Source organism: Lepus europaeus, chromosome 13 (assembly GCF_033115175.1).
Source record: "Lepus europaeus isolate LE1 chromosome 13, mLepTim1.pri, whole genome shotgun sequence".
Classification (NCBI taxonomy): Eukaryota; Metazoa; Chordata; class Mammalia; order Lagomorpha; family Leporidae; genus Lepus; species Lepus europaeus.
The window spans coordinates 35,566,153-35,589,150 of NC_084839.1; the positions used below are offsets into that span (position 1 = coordinate 35,566,153).

Below are 22,998 nucleotides of genomic sequence, written 5' to 3' on the forward strand. Positions count from 1 at the left end.
CATCCTGTTTTCCCAGGAGAGTAGACAAATCCACTTTCCAAACTCTGTACCATTGACACAGAAAGATTTATAAGGAGAGAGAACACAGTACTTTGCCTACAGCAGAAGCTCAGTCAGTACCATGTAGGACCAGTACTGGGTCTCAAGTGCAGGGCCTTCCACTGCATGTTGCTACCTCAGTATCTGTAAGCATGGCTTGACCAAAAAAAAAAAAAAAAAAAAAAAAAATCACCCTATGACTGTGTGCCTCTCGCTCATCAGTTTGGGAAAAGAAAATCCATTTAATTTTAGAAATATGTCCAGAGCACCGAACGACTTATCCGTGCCCTACAGGCTTAAAGGGCGGAGGAGACAGGTCACATGCACGAGCCAGCTGCTTGGGCTAGGGCAAAGCCACAGAATGAAGCGCAGAGTGCTCCGCTCAGGGGAGCGAGGGATGCACAGATGCTATCACTTGATGTGATGTCAAGGTTTCCCCCGGTTAAATCTCCCATCTTTGGGAAGACCAGCAATTTACATCTTTGCAAGCCAGTTCAGTTAGCCCAGAAAATGGACTTGCCTGAAGGAAAACAGGTAGTAAGGAGAGGGAAACAAATAAAATTTAAAATAATACGAGCCTGTGCAGAATGGAAGGCGGATTTATTAGGGAAGGAATGTGTTTAGGGCACGTGTGGGTGCAACACACAGATGTCCTGGGAAAGCAGAGACCATGCTGAGGGGAAATGTGGCCACTTTTTACCTAAAGGCTCATGCTCTTATTGGGGTACTTATAACCCAGAAGGTACTACCTGAGCACTGATTCTACCTGAAGACCTGGGAGGAGGAGGCAGAGCGAGGAAAACGCATTGTTTTTATTTGAAAACAACACTGCAGGGTGCAGACCAACCCTGTAGCTTGCCGGGGCAGGGCTCTAGAGCTGGCTGGCTGACTGGCGCCCTCTGCTGGCCAAGAAATGACAGTGACGTGCTTTTTATCCTGATGGTCGTGTTTTGAAAACGATCACATTGTATTTTACACAAATTAGGTGAAGAAAGATGCTACAAATGATATTTGAAAAGGATATGTGACATAATGGTTATTATCCTCCTTTATCCACTTCACAAGCCGGGCTGTGTGTTCTTACAATCACAGGTTCTTAAGATCCGGCAGAAATCTCAGGATCTCAAGCCTCTCCCAGACCTCCCAACTCGGATCCTGCATTTCAAGGTGCCCAGGGGATTCCTATGCACATGAACACTTGAGAAACACTGCCCTAGGCCATACGGTTCTAAATTTTTTTTTTTCATGGGATCTTATATATCAAATCCTATCAGGGTAAAAACGATCATAAAACCTTTCTGGAAACAAGGTTTATGTCACTGCGAGTGACATCCGCTATATCTCTGGAGCCAGTAGGTTGCAGGCAGGGAACGATCAATGTCAACGCTTCTGAGGGCAGTGCACAGCCTGTGCGGCCCTCTGTGCCAGGGGTTGCTTTTGCAGTTGCTGGTAGGTGGGAGAAATGCGTTGAGAGATCTCAGAGGAGGGCCATGGTTAGGGAGGGGGACCTAGGACAGCATGGATATTTACCAAACAGAATGGAAATATTTTAACCATCCACAACCATCCTCATAAATATATCAGAAAAACATGGGAGTAATCAAAAAGTCCAAAGTGATTGATCATCTTATTTCCCAAGGTCGCTGACACCAGGGAATTTGAGTCCAATGGAAAAAACGTGCATTCCTGATAATTCTTAGTAATTTTAACACATATATTTCACCCAATGCCTCATTATGGATAAATAGAGAATGTTAACTCACTTTCAACATACGAATTTCTCTTAGCGCGATTTTCTTCACAACAGGATCATCTTCAGATTCCACAAATTTTTTAATTGCAACTATCTGTCCGGAAGATTTATTTCTACATTTGAATACAACCCCATAGGATCCTTCTCCAATCTTCGCTAATTTTTCGTACTTTTCCATTATAGTTGAAGTGACTTAAATTACTTATGGATTGACTTGCACTGTTATGTCGCACCTGGAAAATAAGATTGACTCACCTTATTCAAGTGTAAAGGACATTGTTCTCATAGTCTATATAATCCCAGTTTACCCAGGATGTCAAAGGTTTATTCCCATCAACTAATTTTAAATCCACTTAAAAATATTGGATGTTATTTTTGTTTGGTTCAGTCCTACGGATTTTTTCCAGGTTTCACATGTTATTTCTGTTAATGGGTCTGTGTTTTCTTCAGTTGAATTAAAAATATTTATGGAAAGGGATCTTATCCAATGTACTGTTTTCATCATCTCCAAGTAAATAATTGAAATATGATGCTGTACAATCCAGCTGAAGGAACATTTCGTAGTCTTGAATATGGTGTTATCTTTTCCCTCCTAATTCACGTGACTACCACAATGGTTAGGAAGAGCTGTGGAACAAGATAGGGAACAAAGTACTCTACTTCTGCCTGGTGGAGAGAAGAAAGATAAAACGTCGACTGTTGAACAACACAGCTTTTAAAAACAGTAACAACAAAATCCTCTTAGGTCTACATTTAATGCTCTAAGCAATAAACATATATCTATATATTTATATACAAATTTACATATTCATAGATAAATCCATGTCCATGTTGATTTATATGTATATACTGGGTTGACTTTTCTGTCCTGCATCACCCATATGTGAATTTTCGGTAACTGTATTACATTTCTTTTCCTTTTTTTTTAAATTTATTATTATTATTTTTTTGACAGGCAGAGTGGACAGTGAGAGAGAGACAGAGAGAAGGGTCTTCCTTTTTGCTGTTGGTTCACCCTCCAATGGCCGCTGCGGCCGGCGCATCGTGCTGATCCGAAGCCAGGAGCCAGGTGCTTCTCCTGGTCTCCCATGCGGGTGCAGGGCCCAAGCACTTGGGCCATCCTCCACTGCCTTCCCGGGCCACAGCAGAGAGCTGGCCTGGAAGAGGGGCAACCGGGATAGAATCCGGCGCCCCAACCGGGACTAGAACCCGGTGTGCCGGCGCCGCAAGGCAGAGGATTAGCCTGTTAAGCCACGGCGCCGGCTGTATTACATTTCAAATGATGAATAACGTCAATGTAATGAAATGAATTAGTAACACAGTAACACTGTTCTATGCAAATTACTTACAACCTGCACAAATACTCTATGAAGCAGATGATATTTCTACCCAAGTATACAGATGAGAAGACCGAGGAACACTGAATCCAGTATGGAATTAGAACCCAGGGAGTTGGGTTCCAAAAATGACAATTAAAAAAATTAGATTTTATTTCAGACGTGGAGGGAGGGAGGGAGCAGGAGAGGGGGAGAGGGACAGAACTCTCATACACTGGTTCACTCCCCAGATGCTTGGGACAGTTGGGGCTGGGCTGGTGCTAGGCCTGGCCTGAAGCAAAGAACTGGATCCAGGCTTCCTCCTGGGTGGCAGGAATCCAATTACTTCACTGCCTTCTCCCAGGGTTTACATTAGCAGGAAGCTGGAATCAGGTTTCGAATCCAGGGCTCCTTAGCCACTAGGCCAAATGCCTGTCCCCCAAAGACCAATTTTAATCACTACACTCTTTCCTCTTGGTTAATTCACAAGAATACACAACTCAAAGACCTATTTTATCCAGGTATTTTATTACTAAAACATCAAGTTAAAGAGTTGACCACTTTTTTCAAAGTACTAACTTACTATTTTACACTTTTTTTATTTAGTGGATCCTATTGCCTATCTTTTAAAAAAAGTATTTATTTGAAAGGCAGAAAACAGAGAGAGAGCAAACGGCAGAAAGCAAGAGATAGAGCAAGATACCCTCCATCTGCTGTTTAACTCCTCAGATGGCCGCAACAGCCAGGACGAGGTCAGGCCAAAGTCAGGAGTCCAGAACTCCAACTGGGTCTCCCCCATGGACGGCAGGAACCCGAGCGCTTGAGCCATCACCTGCTGCCCTCACAGCATTAGCAAGAAGCTGAATCAGAAGCACAGAGTAGCCCGGACTCAAATCAGGTGCTTCCAATATAGCCTATGGGTGTACAAAGTGGTTGATCAACAAGGCCTGACTCCGTGTCTCTTACTAAAGGGACATACTGAAGCACACACACTCCAGTAACACATGGAAAATCCAACACAGACTCTGTTAATGTATTTTAACCTGGTTATTATTCTCTGAAAGAGACTGAGATAAAAGCATGCAAACGTTTGCCTTTCATAAGCCTACAAATAGGTGGCTGGAAAGAGGAGAGGAGAAACCAGGAGGCTGCACAGCCCTGTGAATTTAACACACTTGGTAAGCGTTATAGCTCCTGGAGGAAATATGAATATGAGTAAGAGGTGAACTATGAATTTCTATTTATTTTGAAAGAATTACAGGGAGAGGGAAAGGGAGAGGGAGAGAGGGAGAAAGGGAGGAGGAAGAGAGAATCTTTCATCTGCTGGTTCACTCCCCAAATGGCTGCAATGGCTGGGGTTGCGCCAGACTGAAGCCAGGAGCCAGGAGCTTCTTTTGGGTCTCCCATGCAGGTGGAGGGGCCAAAGCACTTGAGCCATCCTCCACTGCTTTCCCAGGCACATCAGCAGGGAACTGGATCAGAAGTGGAGCAGCTGGAACTTGAACTGGGATGCTGCAGCTGGAGATGGCAGCTTAACCTGCCGCACCACAGTGCCGGCCCCGAACTATGGATCTTTAATCATGAGTTATTCTCTTATTTCATTCTAGGTATTTGGTTTGATACTGAGCTATGCTTTTCCTTTTTTCCCAACAAGTTCAACACTGACTGATTCCTCAGACTACTGTTTTGATCTCTTAGTTATGTCACCCAAACTACTGAATACAATAAAACAAACCTCCAGGAAACAGTCCCTGGTAACCTCACAATATTATCTGTTTGCAAGGCCCTCAGATCCTCATGGACAACGAGGCTGAGTGTGCACGCAGGAACCAGAGCGAGGCAGAACCACCTCAGAGGAGCTGTGGTTCCAGCTGCAGCTCACCAGGCCTGCCCCCGAGTTATCATCAGTGGGAATTCCTTCCTTCTTACCTGAACCCCAGATCCACTGGCAGACCACACGATGACACTCCACAGGAACGCACAGAATCATCTCACACAGGGATGTCCTAGAACGAATGCCTTCTCTTCTTTCTGGGCCTCTACCCCATCCCAAGCTCAGATACACAATCCACACTACACCTAGATGCCCTGTCAAGAGACACAGAGTGGGTAACTCAGGAAACTCTACAGGCCGGTGCTGTGGCATAACAGGTAAAACTGCCACCTGCAGTGCTGGCATCCCATATGGGCACTGGCTCGAGTCCTGGCTGCCTCACTTCCAATCCAGCTCCCTGCTAATGTGCCTGGGAAAACAGTGGAGGATGGCTCAAGTGCTGGGGCCCCTGCCCCTGTGTGGGAGGCCTGGAAGCAGCTCCAGCTCCTGGTTTCGGACCAGCCTTGCTCTGGCCATTGCGGCCATTTGAGGAGTGAACCAGCAGGAGGAGGAACTCTGTCTCTCAGTCTCTACCTCTCTTTAACTCTGACTTTCAAATAAATAAATCTTTCTTTAAAAAAAGGAGAATCACTATAACAAATAAACAAATAAATGAGTCAAGGCCATTCATATTTATTGATATGGCAGTATTGGTCTCTATCATATTGTTTTATGATATAATTGATATGTGTTTCCTTCTGTTGAGTGTTGTATTTTCTAACAAACAGAAAAAGATTTATTTGAAAGGTAGAGTGACAAAAAGAGAGGGACAGAGACAGATCTTCCACCTGTTAGTACACTCCCCAAATGGCCACATAGCCAGGTCCAGGCCAGCTGAAGCCAGGAGGCAGGAAGCCCATCCTGGTGCCCACATGGGGTTAGAGGCCCAAGGACTTGGGCCACCATCTGCTACCACACCATGTGCACAAGCAGAAGCTGCATTGAAAGCAGAGCAGCCAGGACTCTAAAGGGCATTCTGACATGGCCAGTGTCAAAAGCAGTGGTTTAACCCACTGTGCCACAATGCCAGCCCCATATTTGTTTTTTGTTTTAAAATTTATTTTGATATTTGGGAAAACTTGTGTTTTTGTTTAAATAGTTTATTGTACTTTTAAAAATGCTCACCCGGCACTGCAGCTCAATAGGCTAATCCTCTGCCTTGTGGCGCTGGCACACCAGGTTCTAATCCTGGTCAGGGCGCCAGATTCTGTCCCGGTTGCCCCTCTTCCAGGCCAGCTCTCTGCTATGGCCCGGGAAGGCAGTGGAGGATGGCCCAAGTGCTTGGGCCCTGCACTCCATGGGAGACCAGGAGAAGCACCTGGCTCCTGCCTTTGGATCAGCACGGTGCGCCAGCCGCAGTGCACCAGCAGCGGCGGCCATTGGAGGGTGAACCAACGGCAAAGGAAGACCTTTCTCTCTGTCTCTCTCTCACTGTCCACTCTACCTATCAAAAAAAAAAACCTAAATAAATAAATTAAAAAAAAAAAATAAAGGCTAATCCTCTGCTTTGCGGCACCGGTACACCGGGTTCTAGTCCCGGTCAGGGTGCCGGATTCTGTCCTGGTTGCCCCTCTTCCAGGCCAGCTCTCTGCTGTGGCCAGGGAGTGCAGTGGAGGATGGCCCAAGTGCTTGGGCCCTGCACCCGCATGGGAGACCAGGAGAAGCACCTGGCTCCTGCCTTTGGATCAGCGCGGTGCGCAGGCCGCAGCACGCTGGCCACGGCGGCCATTGGAGGGTGAACCAATGGCAAAAAGGAAGACCTTTCTCTCAGTCTCTCTCTCTCTCACTGTCCACTCTGCCTGTAAAAAAAAAAAAAAAAAAAAAAAAAATGCTCGTAGTTCCTGTTTTCTTCTTTGGCCTTTTTGTTTGCCAGTTTTTTAATGGTATCTTTGACTCCCATCTGTTGTCTATTGAATTTTCAATAAATCGTCTCTGCTTTTTTCCACTATGGTTTTAGGATAGTTTTACAACAGTTTCAGTTGCATTACTTACTACATTGCTAGAATTTATAACATTTATATATTACTCTTCCACCCTTGCCCCTACTTTTGTTTTAGTCTTTAAATAAATTAAATGCTCCTCATAAGGTGTTATGCTGGAATTTTCCTAGTCAAAATTTTTGGTTGGGTAAAGGTCATTCTTCAACACATTCAAGAAGGATCCATCCATATAGCATTCCTGAGATTCTTGAATGTTGTAACCATTCTCAGAGGATAGCTTGACTGTGAAATCTTTGGTTCTCACTTTTTTCTCTTAAATTTCTTCAAAATGCTGCTTCATTTTTACTTTGCAATGTATGTTGATTTTGATAAGCCTTCTGTCATTCTAACTCTATTACACTTAATGTTTTTAGGCTTTTTTTTTCCCTGGGGGCTGTGAGAGTATTTAGATCTTGCTTTATTTCCAGAAAATTTTCTTGGGTTATAACTTCAACTCTTGGTTCTATTTCATTGTTTTGTTTTCTTCTTCAGTAACTCCAGTTATACATATGTTGGATCATTTTTGTCTGTCTTCCATTTCAAACACCTTCTCTCTAAACTCTTATTTTTTCCTCATTTTTATTTTCTTGGCTGATATTTTGCCTTTCTTTAAAAGCCTTTATTAAATTTTAGCTTGAATCTTTTCTCCCATCAGCATCTTATAATCTAATCTTTATTTATGAGATGACTGTCTTTTTCTTCCAGTTTTTTTTTTTTTTTAACAATTATTTTTATTTATTTGACAGAGTTACATAGAGAAGTAGAGCCAAAGGGACAGGTCTTCCATTCCGCTGGTTCACCCCTCAAATGATCACAACGGCCAGAGCTGGGCTGATCTGAAGCCAGGAGCCAGTAGCTTCTTCTGGGTCTCCCATGTGGGCGCAGGGGCCCAAGCACTTGGGCCATCCTCTGCTGCTTTCCCAGGCCACTGCAGAGAGCTGGATAGGAAGAGGTGCAGCTGGGACTCGAACAGGCTCCCATATGTGATGTTGGTGCTGTAGGCTGGAGCTTTAACCCGATGTGCCACAGTGCTGGGCCCTTTTCTAATTCTTTCCTAAGCTCAGTCAACTATCATTTATACATTTTTCTGTTCATTTCTGGTCTTATATTTTAATTTCTGACTCAAAATGGCTTTTCATATCTCCAAAAGAATGTAAAAAGTAATTTAAATCAGTTTGTGTTACGTTTATTCTGCTCCATGTATAGGGTTTTTTCTTTCTTTCTTTTTTTTAAGATTCAACTTTTAAAATTTTTTTAAAAAGATTTATTTATTTATTTGAAAGTCAGAGTTAGAGAGAAGGAGAGACAGAGAGAGATCTTCCTTCCACTGGTTCATTCCACAGATGGCTGCAATGGCCAGGGCTGTGCCAGGCTAAAGTCAGGAATCGGGAGCTTTTTCTGGGTCTCCTACGTGGGTGTAGGGACCCAAGCACTTGGGCAATCCTCTGCTGCTTTTCCCAGGCAGCAGGGAGCTTGACAGGAAGTGGAGCAGCTGGGACTTGAACTGGCACCTCTATAGGCTACCGGAGTCACAGGCGGCAGCTTAACTCTCCACTCCACACTGCTGACATTGTCAATTTTTTTTTTTTATTTGAAACACAGAATCACAGAGAAGCCAAAGCCTCCTCTGGGTCTCTCATGTGGGTGCAAGGGCTCATGCACTTGGGACAATTGCTGCTGCTTTCCCAGGCGCACTGGTGGGGAGCAGGATTGGAAGTGGGGCAGCTGGGATCTGGGACTCAAACCAATGTGGTTATGAGGTGCCAGCACTGAAGGTGGCAGCTTAATCCATTACACACAATGCTGGACCCAGGGTTTTTTCCTTTTTTTTTTCTTTTTAAAAGATTTATTTATTTGAGAGGCAGAGTTACAGAGAGAGAGAGAGAGAGAGAGATCTTCTATCCCCTGGTTTATTCCCAAAATGGCCACCATGGCTAGAGCAAGGTTGGTTCCAAACCAGGAACCAGGTCTCCCATGTGGGTGTAGGGGCCCAAGTATTTGGGCCATTTTCCACTGCCTTCCCAGGAGCATTAGCAGGGAGGTGGATAGGGAGCTGAGCAGCCTCTCAAATATGATGAAAAAAAAAAAAGCATTTTAAAAACTGAAAGAAAACAATTCTATTCATGATAACATAAAAAAGAATGGAATAGATTTAATAAGCTAAGGCTTGGATGTTGAGCATTACAAAACATCACTGAGAGAAATTAAAGAAGAGAAAAGGAGAAAAGTACCATATTCATGGATTGGAAAACTCAAGATGTCAGTTCTCCAAAAATGCATCTATAGATTAGATTCATCCTTATGAAAAGCCCAACAGGCTTTATTTAGGGGTAGGAATTGATAAGATGAACCCAAGATTTATATGGAAATGCACGGAATTCTGAGTAGTCAAAACAACTTCTGAGAAAGAACAAACTTGGAAGTATACTCCCTAACTTAAATTACTAAAGTTAGTAAAATAAGAAAGTATGATACTGGCATAATGCAGATGTATATGAGTATGCCAACGGAACATAATAATGCGCTAAGAAAGAAACCCTTTTACTTATGGTAGTCTTAGTCTGTTCTGTGCTGCTATAACAGAATAGCTGAGACCGGGTGACTTCTAATGAACAGGAATTCATTCGCTCCCAGTTCTGGAAGCTGGCAAGTCCAATATGAAGGTGCCAGTACCTGGTGCAGGCCTTCTTGCAACGTCATCACATGGCAGAAGGTGGCAGGCAAGAGAGCAAGAGGGACCAAAGCCCCTGTTTTATAATAGTACCCATCCCAGGCTTGTGGGTCAGAGTCACATGGCTAATCACTTCCTCAATGATTAGCCTCAATGATTCCTCAATGATCAATTCCTCAGTAATTAGCCAGCCACACGGCTAATCACTAAGCCAGAGCCCTCATGGCTAATCACTTCCAAAAAGTTTTACCTCCCAACACTGCCACACTGGAAATTGCATTTCAGCATGGGTTTTGCAGGGGACAACCATTCAACCCATAGCTGCAAAAGCAGTTCAGTGAGGGGCAATCAGTCTTTTCAATAGGACAAATGAAGAAACAGCAAAATGTAGACATCTACTTATCTCACACAGTATGTCAAAATTAACTCAAAATGGATGACAGACCAAAACTTAAGAGCTAAAACTACACGACTTATTGAAGAAAAAATAGAAGAAAAATCTTTGTGACCTTCAGTTAGGAAAAGGTGTTTTAGATGTGACACCAAAGGCATGAGCCATAAAATAAAAAATCGATAAAATGAAATTCCTCAAAGTTAAAATCTTTTGCTCTTCAAGTAAGATGCCCCATCAAGAAAATGAAAAGTCACAGACTGAAGAAAAATATTAGCAAGTCATGCGTCTGATAAAGAAATTGTACCCAGAATACATAAAGCACACTCACAACAGAAAGCGAAGCACAATTTAAAAATGGAAAAGATTTGAACAGACATTTTACCAAAGAAGATACACAAATGCCTAATATAAGCACATGAGAGGGTGTTATTAGAGAAGTGTAAATTAAAGTACAATATGACACCACTCTGCACCCACTAGAGCGGCTCAAATCCAAGGGACTGACAAATTCCAATAAGGATGCATCCAAGCTACAACACTCACACAGGGTGAGTAGGAATGCAAATGGCAAAGCCCCACTCAAAAACAGTTTGGCAGAGTCTCAAAAGTTAAACATCAATATAAACAACAGTTCTACTTCTCAGTCTTTAGTCAGAAAAAAATTTTAAAATGTATTCATAAGTAAATAGAGGCAAATGTTCATAATACTATTATTTGTAAGAGCCTCAAACTGAAAACAATTCATTTGCTCATCAATTGATGATTGGATACATAAAATGTGCAACCATCCATGCAATGAAATACTATTATTTAGTAATAAAAGGAATAAACTCTCGTTACACGGTATAATGTGGATGAGTATTAAAAGAAATACTCTAAATGAAGGAAGTCAGACATAAAAACCCACATACTGTACAATTCCAGTGTCACGAAATTTCTAGAAAAAGCAAATGTGCGACCAAAGTGTAAAACCCAGATCTAATTATGAGGAAACAGCAGACACAGCCAAACTGAAGGGCATTCTATAAATAACTGACCTACATTCATTAAAAAATGTTAAGGTCACGAAAGACAAAGGTCAAAGCACTATTCCAAACTGAAGGAGACTAGGAAACATGAACACCAAATGCAATGAGATTCTGAACTGGATCCCGAAATGGGAGTGGGGTGGGGAGTGGGTTGGAGGAGGGGCAGGAAGTTGGGGAAGATAACGGTAAAGAATATGTTGGAATAATTGGCAAAATCTAAATACTGACTGTGGGTGAGATATTATATTCCTGGTTTTGGTAATTTGTCCTGTAATTATGAAAGAAAATGTCCCAGTTCTTAGGAAATATACAGTGAAGTATTTAACGGCGAAGCAATAAGATGCCGACAATTCTCTCTCAAATGGCACAGAATACTTAGTACAGGTATGGACAAAGAAGCAGAGAGGAAATGTAAAGTAAATGGAGCAAGATGTAAATAACTAATGATTGAGATATATGGGAGTTCATTATATTGTTCTTGCAAGTTTGAAATTCTTAAATCAACATAAAGCTATTGTAAAGCATTTCAACTCATTTTGCTTCTTTACACCTACTTTCACTAAACCAAAAAATCTTTCTCAAACATCAACACAATTGGATATTGCCCTTTCTCAAAAACGTCTTACGCCTCAAATGCCACTGAATGAAGTTCACGTATATCTTTACATCTTGACCCTCAACTTATTTTTCCAACCTTGCTTCTCAGATTCCTCCCCCAAACACTTTCAAGTCTCTAAGTCTGGAATGTCTGACCTTGAGTTCTATTTTTTTTTTTTAGCTCAACTCAATTCAAAATGTTTTTTTTTTTTTCCTGCAGAGTCTTCCCCAGTCCCCAAAGCCAGGCCCTTTCCCTGGCCGCGGGCTGTGGTAACAACTCCCCCTACCCTTTTGTTTCAATGTTGTTTATCAGACCTGGCTGGCATTGTGAGCCCGCTGTCTGGTACCTGCACTTCTGCTGAAGTTCTTTTGTCGTTTTATTTTCTAAACTTCCCATTGATGTAAAATGACTTTTTAAAGCAAAGGCATTAAGTACATTTTGTGTAGTACTTGGCCATAGGAGGCGTATAAAACAGGACTGGGGCAGGGGATAAAGAGGAAACCGTGGATATGGCTATCGGCAGGGGTCCAACCGGTAGAAATATTTCTCAGGCGTCAGTGGCCTCCACATTGCGGCCATCTGCCTGCTGGCTACAGGGCCTCTCAAGAATTTTACAAAATATTCGATTCTCAACAAAATTCTATGGAAAAAAAGCGAAGTCAGGCATAGTGACTACAGAAAGACACTTGAATGGATCATTAAATTCCTTGGGGGATTTTCTATTTAATTTTCTTAGTCACAAGGATTTGCAATATGATGCACACAGAAACAGAACACACCAGGGGATGGGTTGTTTTCCATGACTGTATCACAAATCAAGTCCCCGGGGCTCACATAAGCCTAAGGAATAGAGCAAGAAAGCAAAGCAAACGGGGAGAAGCCGGGCGCGGGACAGACAGCGGAAAAACCCACAGATTTCTTCATCCATTACGTTCTAGGAATGAGGGGAAAGGGGAGATTTTCCAGACCAGGCCCGACCCGTCTGGGATTCCACAGGCCAAGACGTACAGCCTGCTACGCTGTTCGGTTTCCAAGGAAACCTAACGCATTTATGTTTAATAAAAACTGGTCAGGAAGACGGGCTGTTAAAGCATTCTGAGTTCAGCACCAAATACTGAATTCCCAAGGCAAACGCACCCCTTCCCGGCCACACGTGGGCGCCCCGGGCTGCCCACTCGGCGCCTCCGCGTCCGCCCCGCAGCCCGGCCCCTCCGGCCCCTCCGGCCCCTCCGGCCCCTCCGGCCCCTCGCCTCCTCCCTTTCCCCCTTCCGGGCGCTCCTCTTCTCTCGGGGGTTACTGGGGTTCCCTCAGCCGGGAGCCTCCACCCCACGCCGACCCCTCCGGCCCCACGGCCAGCCGCACTTACGGCGCCGGCAGGGGCGACGCGGTCTCCGCCAGCCCGGGCAGCCGCAGCCCGCGCGGGTCGCTGTGAGCAGGCGGCCGGCGGCGCAGCAACTCCCCAGCGAGCCGAGGCGCCGCGGCGTCTCCGGGGCAACCGGGACGCTCGGGCCCCGCGGGGCGGCGGCTTCCGGAGCGGGTTCCCCGGGGCGGCGGCGGGTTCCGCACCTGGGTGGGCGAGCGCTCGGCAGAGCCCGAGGTCTGGGTGAGGGCGCAGCAGGGGTGCGCGAGGGCGGCGCACGGGAAACTCTGATTCCTTTCTCCCGAACGCCGAGGGCAACAAGAGCGCGGGGATGAAGCGCAGACTGGCTAGGCAGACTTCTCGGTGAGGGCAGAGGCCCTCTCGGGGTCGCCGTAGTGTCCCAGTAGCCTTTCCGTGACAAGCAGTTAGCTTTTCAGCAAGCATCGCACTCTGGGAGTGACTCAGAATAGGGCACAGGTTTGCCACTCAGTAGGGAAGAAACTCAAGCAAACAACTAATGTTGAGTGCTATATGGAGATAGAGGTATTACCCTCAGGAAGGAGAATTTTTGCCAAAGCTTACCCTTTTTGTCCCCAGTGCTCATTTAAAAACGCTGAATGTATGGTAACCAGCCCTCGCACACTTAGTTTCAGTAAAAAGCTCCCCACACTGGCCAGACCTAGGATGTCTTTAATGCTTGATGCTCTTCTTCCCTCACAGGTGTCTTCCCTTTTTCTTGTCCATATCAATTCTCCATTTCCTTAGAACTATGTTCAGATCTCCTCCCATGTTTAGCAAAAAAATCAAACTAGAAACAATCATTTCTTTTTGAGACCCAACATTTCCACCAAACTCCAATCTACTCATCAGCTTACACCCACCCATTTCTTTGACTTCTGCCTTCATTATGCCACAGAAAAGCTTCCCGTTCAGTATACAACTAGTCAGCTTATGAAGAGACCTACTCGCCATTTTTCATCCCCAGGGTTGTACCTGACCTCTGCAGTTTTCGAAGCTGCTGACTTCTAGCCACTTTGCTCATAAGGAGGCTCTTAAATTCGGGCTCATCTTTGCACTCTAGCTTCATGCCATTTCTAAGCCACGCTGCATTCCAGGGCACTGTTTCTTGGACGTGTGTTATGTTGGCATATGCTTTTGTTTAGGCTACAGCCTCCTATCTGCCTGTGGTAAATATGTTTTCATCTATCAACAACCTGGTTTATACACGTTTCCACATAAAGACTTTGATTTTCCAAAGCAGAATTACTCACAGCCTTTAGATCACTTTCTAATACTACTCACTGCCATTTACCTTTATTCATCCAAGTGTGCTCCCTGGATAAATACTGGCTGGGAATTATGCCTTTTCCTTCTTTTCTCCAGTGCCAGGAAAGTGCCCGGATACACTGTAAACAATCAATACATGTTGGTTAAGGAACTGTCTCATAAAAGTTTAAAAAAAAAAAGTGTTGTGATGAATTTCAACTACACTGATTTAATAAGCATTGTCAATTTAATTTTATGTAAATCTTTTTGTCCTTATACAAAACACTGAATAAGAAAAAAATGCTTTTTGGTAGGGTCAAAAATATTAAGAAAGTAAATTAATATTCCTCGTTGCAAGGAAATGGTGAAAATTAAACTTGAAATTCAAACCCTGGAGTGTCTTATTTCAGAGGGAAAAATGCTTGCATGTATTTTAATGGGGAGAGAATATACTGCATGCATTTTAAGTAACAGTCTAACATAGTAGTTAACGCAATATACTTTGATTCCAAGCGCCTGGGTTCAAATCTTGGCTCTACTACTTACCAGCTACCGTCTTGGGCCTCAGTCTCTTCATCTGTAAAATGGAGTTATTACCCACCTCACCGGCTGTTCTGGGGCTTACGTGGGGCTACTTAAGCATGCAGCACTGTACCTGGCACACAGATACATGCAGTGAACATACTAAAGGAAATTCTTAGTGTTTACTCACTTTTCACAGTACGTATTTCCACCTTTTTGCCAATAGAGGTGAAACCTGACTTAATCTGTCCTCTGCTTGGTCTCTACTGAAATCAGAGACATACTTGCAAGATGAATGATGCCAGTGGCCTACAAACAATTGACATTATGCTTCTCAAAACCAGTGTCTATGCAATTAGCTAATGAGACGTAGCCTGCATTTCAATGAAGATGAGACTGTTCCCAATATTTGAGTGGCTCTCTTCCTTTTAAGCACATAAAGATCAACAGACAAAAGTTCTTGGATGGAGCCTGGAAATTCGCGTATTTAATTGGCATCAAAGAAGATTCTAAGTAGGTGATACCCAAAACCACTGATTTAAATTTAATCCCACTGGTGGTTTTCACATCGGAATGCACATCAGAATGATCCATACAACTTTATAAAAATAGAGATTACTGTGCTTCAATCTCAAAGATTATGATTCTAAGGATATTGTTAAAAGCTCATGGGTAGTACACAACCAGCTGTATACTTTATTTGCTGAAAATATTTTGAATTGCTTGACAATTAAATGCAATGCTTAATTTTTTAAGATTTGACCCTTTACTTATATGTATGTCTTAGAAACCGGCAAAAAAAAGTAGGCCAGAAATAGGATCGAAAACCTTGTCGGCCGGCGCCATGGCTCAACAGGCTAATCCTCCGCCTTGCGGCGCCGGCACACCGGGTTCTAGTCCCGATCGGGGCACCGATCCTGTCCCGGTTGCCCCTCTTCCAGGCCAGTTCTCTGCTGTGGCCAGGGAGTGCAGTGGAGGATAGCCCAAGTGTTTGGGCTCTGCACCCCATGGGAGACCAGGAGAAGCACCTGGCTCCTGCCATCGGAACAGCGCGGTGCGCCGGCCGCAGCGTGCTACCGCGGCGGCCATTGGAGGGTGAACCAACGGCAAAAGGAAGACCTTTCTCTCTGTCTCTCTTTCACTGTCCACTCTGTCTGTCAAAAAAAAAAAAGAAAACCTTGTCAATAAATGCCAAGAACAGAATTCTGATTACTTGAAAACCTGTGTTTTGCATCAAATTAATAACATTATACTAGTAAAGCTGTTTTAAAGCACAGCCATCAGTTATAAATGCTGATTATTCACAATGTACTTAATTGCAATGATTATTAACATCTGCACAATTTTAGATGTAGAAACTGCTCTACAGTAAAGCAAATTATCCAAGGTCAAAGTGATAGTGTCATAAGTAGTAGTAGAAATGTTTCTTTTGGCCTCTAATCCAGTTCTTGCCACTTAATTTTTCCATTTCTTACCTCCATAACTGCATTCCATAACCTCTCCCTTTCTTTAATCCATGTTGTTGGCACATTTTTTCTGTAAAGTGTCAGTAAACATTCTAGGCTTTGAGTGCCATACTTTTTATAAACCACTCAACTGTAACACTGTAGCACAAAAACAGCCACAGACAATATGTAAATGAATATTTTTGGTGCTGTGATCCAATAAAACTTTATTTAAAGAGCAGGCAGGCTGGACTGGGCTAAGGCCTGCTCTAGCCAAAAACTATGAATGTTTCATTGATTTTCTGATCAGGAGGCTGATAATTCTACAAAAGACATGCCATTCTTTAAATGTGGGGATATTAAGGCTTCATGAAATTTAGATCACAGATCAAATAAAGATCATGATTTGGGCACCAGAATTGTGTATTGAAGGATTTAAGTGCTAAACAAATCACGTTCTGCTCTTTAATGTATTTCAGGGTTACTGCATACAGATTAAGCCAGAAGACAGCTACTATACAACAGCATGTTAAAAAACATGTTTATTTTACATTATATACAATCAGAAGCATATTTAAAATCATTTTCAATTAAAATAAATGAAGACCATAAATCACAATTTAGTTTGTTCTTAGTGTATATACTCACATTAAAATATAAAGAACATATACCAAAAAGAGCCAAAAGTGTGCATTTTCTAGAACTTGGTATATAATACATATCCCATTGGAAAAAAGCAATGAAAAATGACTTTAACCAAAACTAAGTTCCTGTGATGTGCAGTAACCATTATATTGTTTGTATGAGGTAGTAACTAAATTATTTTGGCCATGTGTTAATACTCTAAGTCAAAAGAAATATGAAAATAATCATAAAATAAGGCCAATGAAAGTAAAAATTCCACTAAAAATTTGACCCATTTCACTCTATGGAATGTTACAGTTCTTCAATGTGATATATGAAATGCTTAGTGTGAAACCTTTAATAATGCTAATTTATTCTTTGTGCATTCTGTAATTCAGACAACAGTTGCAGTGTTACATCATGGTACCATTATTCTGTGATTTAAAATTTTTTCAAAGGTACTGTTTTAAACACAGACAAGCAATCTTACAGGATTCTGCTTAAATATAAAAAGACTAGTTACTACAACAGGTGGTTAATTGGTTCGTTTCAAATAGAAAACAATCCAAATACATTTTAAAAAGATGTGTGGAGCCAAATGCATATTGACAATGTCACAGCTTACTTTTGTGACTTAATACATCACATATCAATACTCTGTGCAAATATAAACACCAGTGTACTTGCATTAAAATTAAAAACAAGATTATAAAATGATTACAGCCTCCATTACAATTTTAAAAGTTACAAGATTTATATTCATATTACTAAATTACATATAATAAAAATACAATAGTGTTAAATGTACTGTTTCATTGCCAGCATCCCATTTTGTAATATAACCACAACCAGGAATATACTAAAGAATTCTTAAAATATTAACCCCAATTGCATTTTCATCAACATTTACATCTGTACAGATAAGACACTTACTTGTACATCTCATAAAAGTACATTATCTACATAAATTCTTAGTGTATGTCTTCAGCAATATGAAGTTTCACAGAAAAATACTGCCTATATGTACAAAGATTACATAACAATGAATTAAGCACTTGTGTGGTTCAATATGCTAAATATATCCATACCACTTAAAACAAAATCTCCCCAGTCTTGTCTCATGCCACAATAAATTACAAAGGAACTGAAGCCAGGTTACTGCAGCTTTTGTACAGCTTCAAGCATCCAGAATGTTGCAGTGGTAGTGTTCTTTCTTTTCAGAGTTAGTTGTCAAAGCACAACATTTCTCTCAGTAACTGTTTTCATGACCCGCCAGGATGTATAAATTGCTATTTGCTGTGGGGTTATCAGTTGGCCTACTTTCCAAAACCACGACCCTAAAAGTAGTAAACAAAAAACATGTAACAAAAACAAAGTTATTCTTGAAGACCAATGAAGACAGCAAAAAATTTCGTTTGCTTCGCCATTTTATGCCTCTACAAATGCTGCTCATTTGACTTGTGGGCAGAAATCACTTGCTTCCATTATGACGGAAGGGCCAGTTCCAGCTCTGTGAAGTGATTTTGCTGCCTATCAATTTGCACCTCCAAGCCAGTGTTCCTCTAAGAGTCAGATGGGGAACACAACTACAGGAATGACTTGGGAAAACCTGATTCTTACTGTCAATTCTAGGAACAATTTCCTGTTCAAAAATCAGGAGGTAAATCAGAATAGAACTACAAAATCATATTTGGCACCCAAACCAGCAAGTTCTATCTGTTAACATATGGTATTTCCTCTTTCTTTTGCTGTAAATCAGACTTTAGATAGTAAGTTCAATGCAAAATAGTACTAAGAGACCTATAAATTCCTGTTACTTGGAAGATCAGACATATTTTGAAAGGCTTTATAATCTTTTAGCTTATGACTTCTTATAGTGAGAAATATACAATGTTGAACATATTGCAGAAATTTCAATTCTCTTGAAAATGAAATCAGTAAAACAGGTTTAGTACTATGTATTTAATACAACTTGTTTTCATACCTGTCAGAGCCAAGTAGCCTGAAAATTCTTGTGCTATCTGAAATTTCTTGTGTTACCTGTTAATTAAAATATAAATTTAATTTCTGAAATTAAAGACACAATTTACTATGGGTAGTTCATTAAAACTCTATAGGAAAGAAACATAATTCCTAAGTTGGAAATACATCTCTGGTATGTTTATTTAAGTCAGCACTGTGTATCAATTTGTTAGCCTAGGAATAATGTGGCAAACTTTGAATTTATCCAAGATACAGATGAAGGAAAAGTATATATTTGTTGAATTACAGACTTCAAGGAAAGATTTTAAAACAAAGAACTAGGTTCATATTATTTATTAGAAACCTTTTGTTGTTTATGTTAATGCAAACAGTAAAGCTACTGGCAGCAGTAAGCCATTGAGAATTAGTTCTTTTATTTAAAAGGCTTGCTTTGTGGAATATTAAGAAATACTTAAGAGCCAGACATGACTTGAGTTTGGATCTCAGTCCTTCTCATCTGTGACACTGGGCAAGGTGTGTAATCTGTTGGAAATGGTTTTACCTACTGCAAAATGGGATATAAAAGATCCACCCTGCAAGTGTTCTTATAAAGCATTAGTGGGTACCAATGCCTAGCTAAGGAAGTGCTCAATAAATAATAATTATCTTTCTAGAATCTTCTCCGTTCTCTTCAGATAATATTTTCTGATGACATTTATCCTTCAAAGACAGGCTCAGGGTGACCAACAACTGGTTGGGGAGTAAACAGTAAATCTTCAGGAGAAGGAGAAACATACTATTCACAGCTTACTGAACACAAAACATTCCAAATTATAATGGCAGTAGCTTATTCTGAAAATTTGTTAGGCTGAAAATACATTTTGATTTGGAAACCACATGTATTTCATCAATACCCTTACAATTAGCTATTGTGGAAATGAGTGATTCTCAACTCCTGTGGTAATGCAGCACGCCTGGAGGAGATGACACACTCATTCAGGCACAGTGGCAAGTCCTGCCTGCGATCTCCAACACATTCAGGGGTTGCTGACTGGAAGGACAGCACAGTTTTGGAGGTGCTGTACTGCAGGACCAGCTAGGTGGTTTTAACAAGTCCCTCAGGTGACTTTTTTGGGGTAAGCTTTTCTTTTCCTCTTCTTAAAACCACTCTCTCCTGTGATACCTTCCTTTCTCTGACCAGTGTTGTTAGCTGTTCTGTTCTGAACTCCCTGCTCCATTCCTGCAGGTGATTTTATAGCATCTTCCTAAGAAGTGAGCTCGCTGCTGGGAATTATTGCCAGAAACGGCAGCAGTGACCTTCCTTACTGCAGACCAGGCATCGTGCTAAGCACATTACCTGTTTCATTTCATTTAATCTTTTTTTTTTTTTTGACAGGCAGAGTGGATAGTGAGAGAGAGAGACAGAGAGAAAGGTCTTCCTTTGTGCCGTTGGTTCACCCTCCAATGGCCGCCGCGGCAGGCGCATCGTGCTGATTCGAAGCCAGGAGCCAGGTGCTTCTCCTGGTCTCCCATGGGGTGCAGGGCCCAAGGACTTGGGCCATCCTCCACTGCCTTCCCGGGCCATAGCAGAGAGCTGGCCTGGAAGAGGGGCAACCGGGATAGAATCCGGTGCCCCAACCGGGACTAGAACCCGGTGTGCTGGCGCCGCAAGGCGGAGGATTAGCCTGTTAAGCCACGGCGCCGGCTTTAATCTTTTTTTTTTTAGAACAGCAAAATATTATTTATTTATTTGAAAATCAGAGAGGGAGAGACGAGAGGAAAAGAGATCTTTTATTTGCTGGTTCACTCTCCAGATGGCTGCAATGGCCATGGCTGGCTGGGCCAGGCCAAAGCTAGGAGCTTCATGCCAGTTACCCACATGGGTGGCAGGGGCCCAAGCACTTGGGCCACCTTATGCTGATTTTCCCAGGCCATTAGAGGGAGCTGGATCGGAAGTGCAGCAGTCAGGACATGAAACCACACCCATATGAGTTGCTGGCATGGCAGGTGGTGGCTTTACCTGCTTTGCCATAGTACTGGCCCCATTTCATTTCATTTAATCTTAGCAACTCTCACTTCATAGATCCAAAACAAACAAACAAAAAACAGGAAGCAAAAAGTTAAGTGATATGCTAAGGTCACATGGCTACTGTTTAACTAGTGCAGTTGTAACTTGAACCCGGGTGTCCAAACTTTGGAACCCATGCTCATGATCCGTATGCTATGCTGCTTATTTGTTAGAAGCTTTGAGTTTAGTAATACAGTTTAGGACACAAATGAGCTTATTTCTTGCTTATGGCATCTGAGGGTCTCCTTTCTTTATAATGAAAAAGTAAAAGTTGTACCACTGAGATAGGCTTAGGGATATTGGAAGAATTTTTGAGGGTTTTCTTGCCTATAACACTCTAGGGGGTAAGTACCATATCTTGTTCATGTTTCGGAAAGGGGGAATTCAAATTATCTATGTTGCAGATTATATGAATGTATTTACAGAGAAGACAATTAGGACTGATAATTTAGTAAAGCTGCAGGATACAGAATGAAGAGAGAAATCAGTTGCCAATAGTGAACTCACTAAGAAAAAAATTAGAAGAGCTAACTCATCCACAACAGCTACAAAAACCAAACCAAAATAAAACCGTGAAATGAATTTAACTGCGGATGTGAAAAATCGCTACAATATAAATTACAGAACACCAATGAAAATGATTGAAGAACACACACACACAAAATACAAAGACTTGTTACATTCATGGAATAGAAGAATCAGTATAAGTTAAAATCTCCGTAGTACCCAAAGTGATGACATTCTTCACAGAACTAGAAAAAACAATCTTAAATATGAAAGCACAAGACACCCAACAACCAAAGTAATCTTGAACAGAAAGAACAAAGCTGGAACTGTCACAATACCTGATTTTAAGACATACTATAGAGCTACCGGGACAAAAGCAGCATGGTACTGGCATAAAAACAGACACACAGACAACTGGACAAGATAGAGCGCCAGACAGAGCCATGCGGCTGGAGTTACAAGCACCCAGAGGGTCACCCAATGCAAGAAGCCAGCCAACCAAGACCTTGTTTGTCAAGGGTTTGTCTGAGGTGAGACCACCGAGGAGACGTTAAAGGAATTGTTCGACGGCTCTGTCCGGGCGAGGATAGTGACGGAACGGGAGACGGGATCCTCCAAAGGGTTTGGCTTTGTAGACTTCAACAGTGAGGAGGACACCAAAGCCGCCAAGGAGGCCAAGGAGGACGGGGAGATTGATGGCAACAAGTCACTTTGGACTGGGCCAAGCCGAAGGGTGAAGGGGTCTTTGGGGGCTGTGGCGGAGGCCGAGGCGGCAGAGGAGGCCGTGGTGGATTTGGAGGCCGAGGCCGGGGAGGCTTCGGAGGGCGAGGAGGGTTCCGAGGCGGCAGAGGCGGCGGCGGAGACCACAAGCCACAAGGAAAGAAGACGAAGTTTGAATAATTTCTTCTGTCCCTGTCTCCCTCTTCCATTTGAAAGAAAGGACTCTGGGGTTTTTACTCTGTTAACCTGCTCGATTTGACAGAGCCTTTTGAGGACATTCCAAGACAGTGTGCAGTCCTGTGGTCTGCTTGGAAGTCGTATAGATAACATTTCAAGGGCGATACCCTGTCGGTTTTGACTGGATATTCATATAAACTTTTTAAAGAGATGAGTGATAGAGCTAAAAAAGAAAAGAACAGAAAAAAAAAAAAAAAAAAAAAAAGAGCGCCAGAGGCCGGCGCCGTGGCTCAACAGGCTAATCCTCTGCCTTGCGGCGCTGGCACACGGGGTTCTAGTCCCGGTTGGGGTGCCGGATTCTATCCCGGTTGCCCCTCTTCCAGGCCAGCTCTCTGCTGTGGCCCGGGAAGGCAGTGGAGGATGGCCCAAGTCCTTGGGCCCTGCACCCACATGGGAGACCAGGAGAAGCACCTGGCTCCTGGCTTCGGATCAGCGCGATGCGCCGGCCGCGGCGGCCATTGGAGGGTGAACCGACGGCAAAAAGGAAGACCTTTCTCTCTCTCTGTCTCTCTCACTATCCACTCTGCCTGTAAAAAAAAAAAAAAAAAAAAAAAAAAAAAAGAAAGAAGAAGATAGAGCGCCAGAAAGTAATCTGCACATCTATAGCCAACAGATTCTCAATAAAGGTGCCAAAAA

At 42.5% G+C, this 22,998-nt stretch overlaps 2 protein-coding genes across 6 annotated transcripts in view; both read right to left on the minus strand.

Moving 5' to 3' along the window:
- The window catches only part of CDKL4 (cyclin dependent kinase like 4), a 51,037-nt gene extending 36,627 nt beyond the window's left edge, over positions 1-14,410 (minus strand). For 2 of the 4 annotated variants that reach the window (XM_062210188.1, XM_062210185.1), the window contains exons 1-2: positions 13,018-13,092; positions 1,803-2,025 (exon numbers count right to left, since the gene is read on the minus strand). In XM_062210188.1, the coding sequence (XP_062066172.1) occupies positions 1,803-1,970 (168 nt within the window). In that variant the 5' untranslated portion in view covers positions 1,971-2,025; positions 13,018-13,092. Of the gene's footprint in view, positions 1-1,802; positions 2,026-5,037; positions 5,115-13,017; positions 13,093-14,323 lie in introns of those variants that run through there. The other 2 variants (XM_062210186.1, XM_062210187.1) reach the window with 2 other exon arrangements.
- A 2,351-nt stretch (positions 14,411-16,761) lies between these two features.
- MAP4K3 (mitogen-activated protein kinase kinase kinase kinase 3) overlaps positions 16,762-22,998 on the minus strand; it is a 206,656-nt gene continuing 200,419 nt past the window's right edge. For both annotated transcript variants that reach the window (XM_062209309.1, XM_062209310.1), the window contains 2 exons: positions 18,853-18,908; positions 16,762-18,205 (listed from right to left, as the gene is read on the minus strand). In XM_062209309.1, coding sequence (XP_062065293.1) covers positions 18,118-18,205; positions 18,853-18,908 — 144 coding nt within the window. In that variant the 3' untranslated portion in view covers positions 16,762-18,117. The remainder of the gene's footprint in view (positions 18,206-18,852; positions 18,909-22,998) is intronic.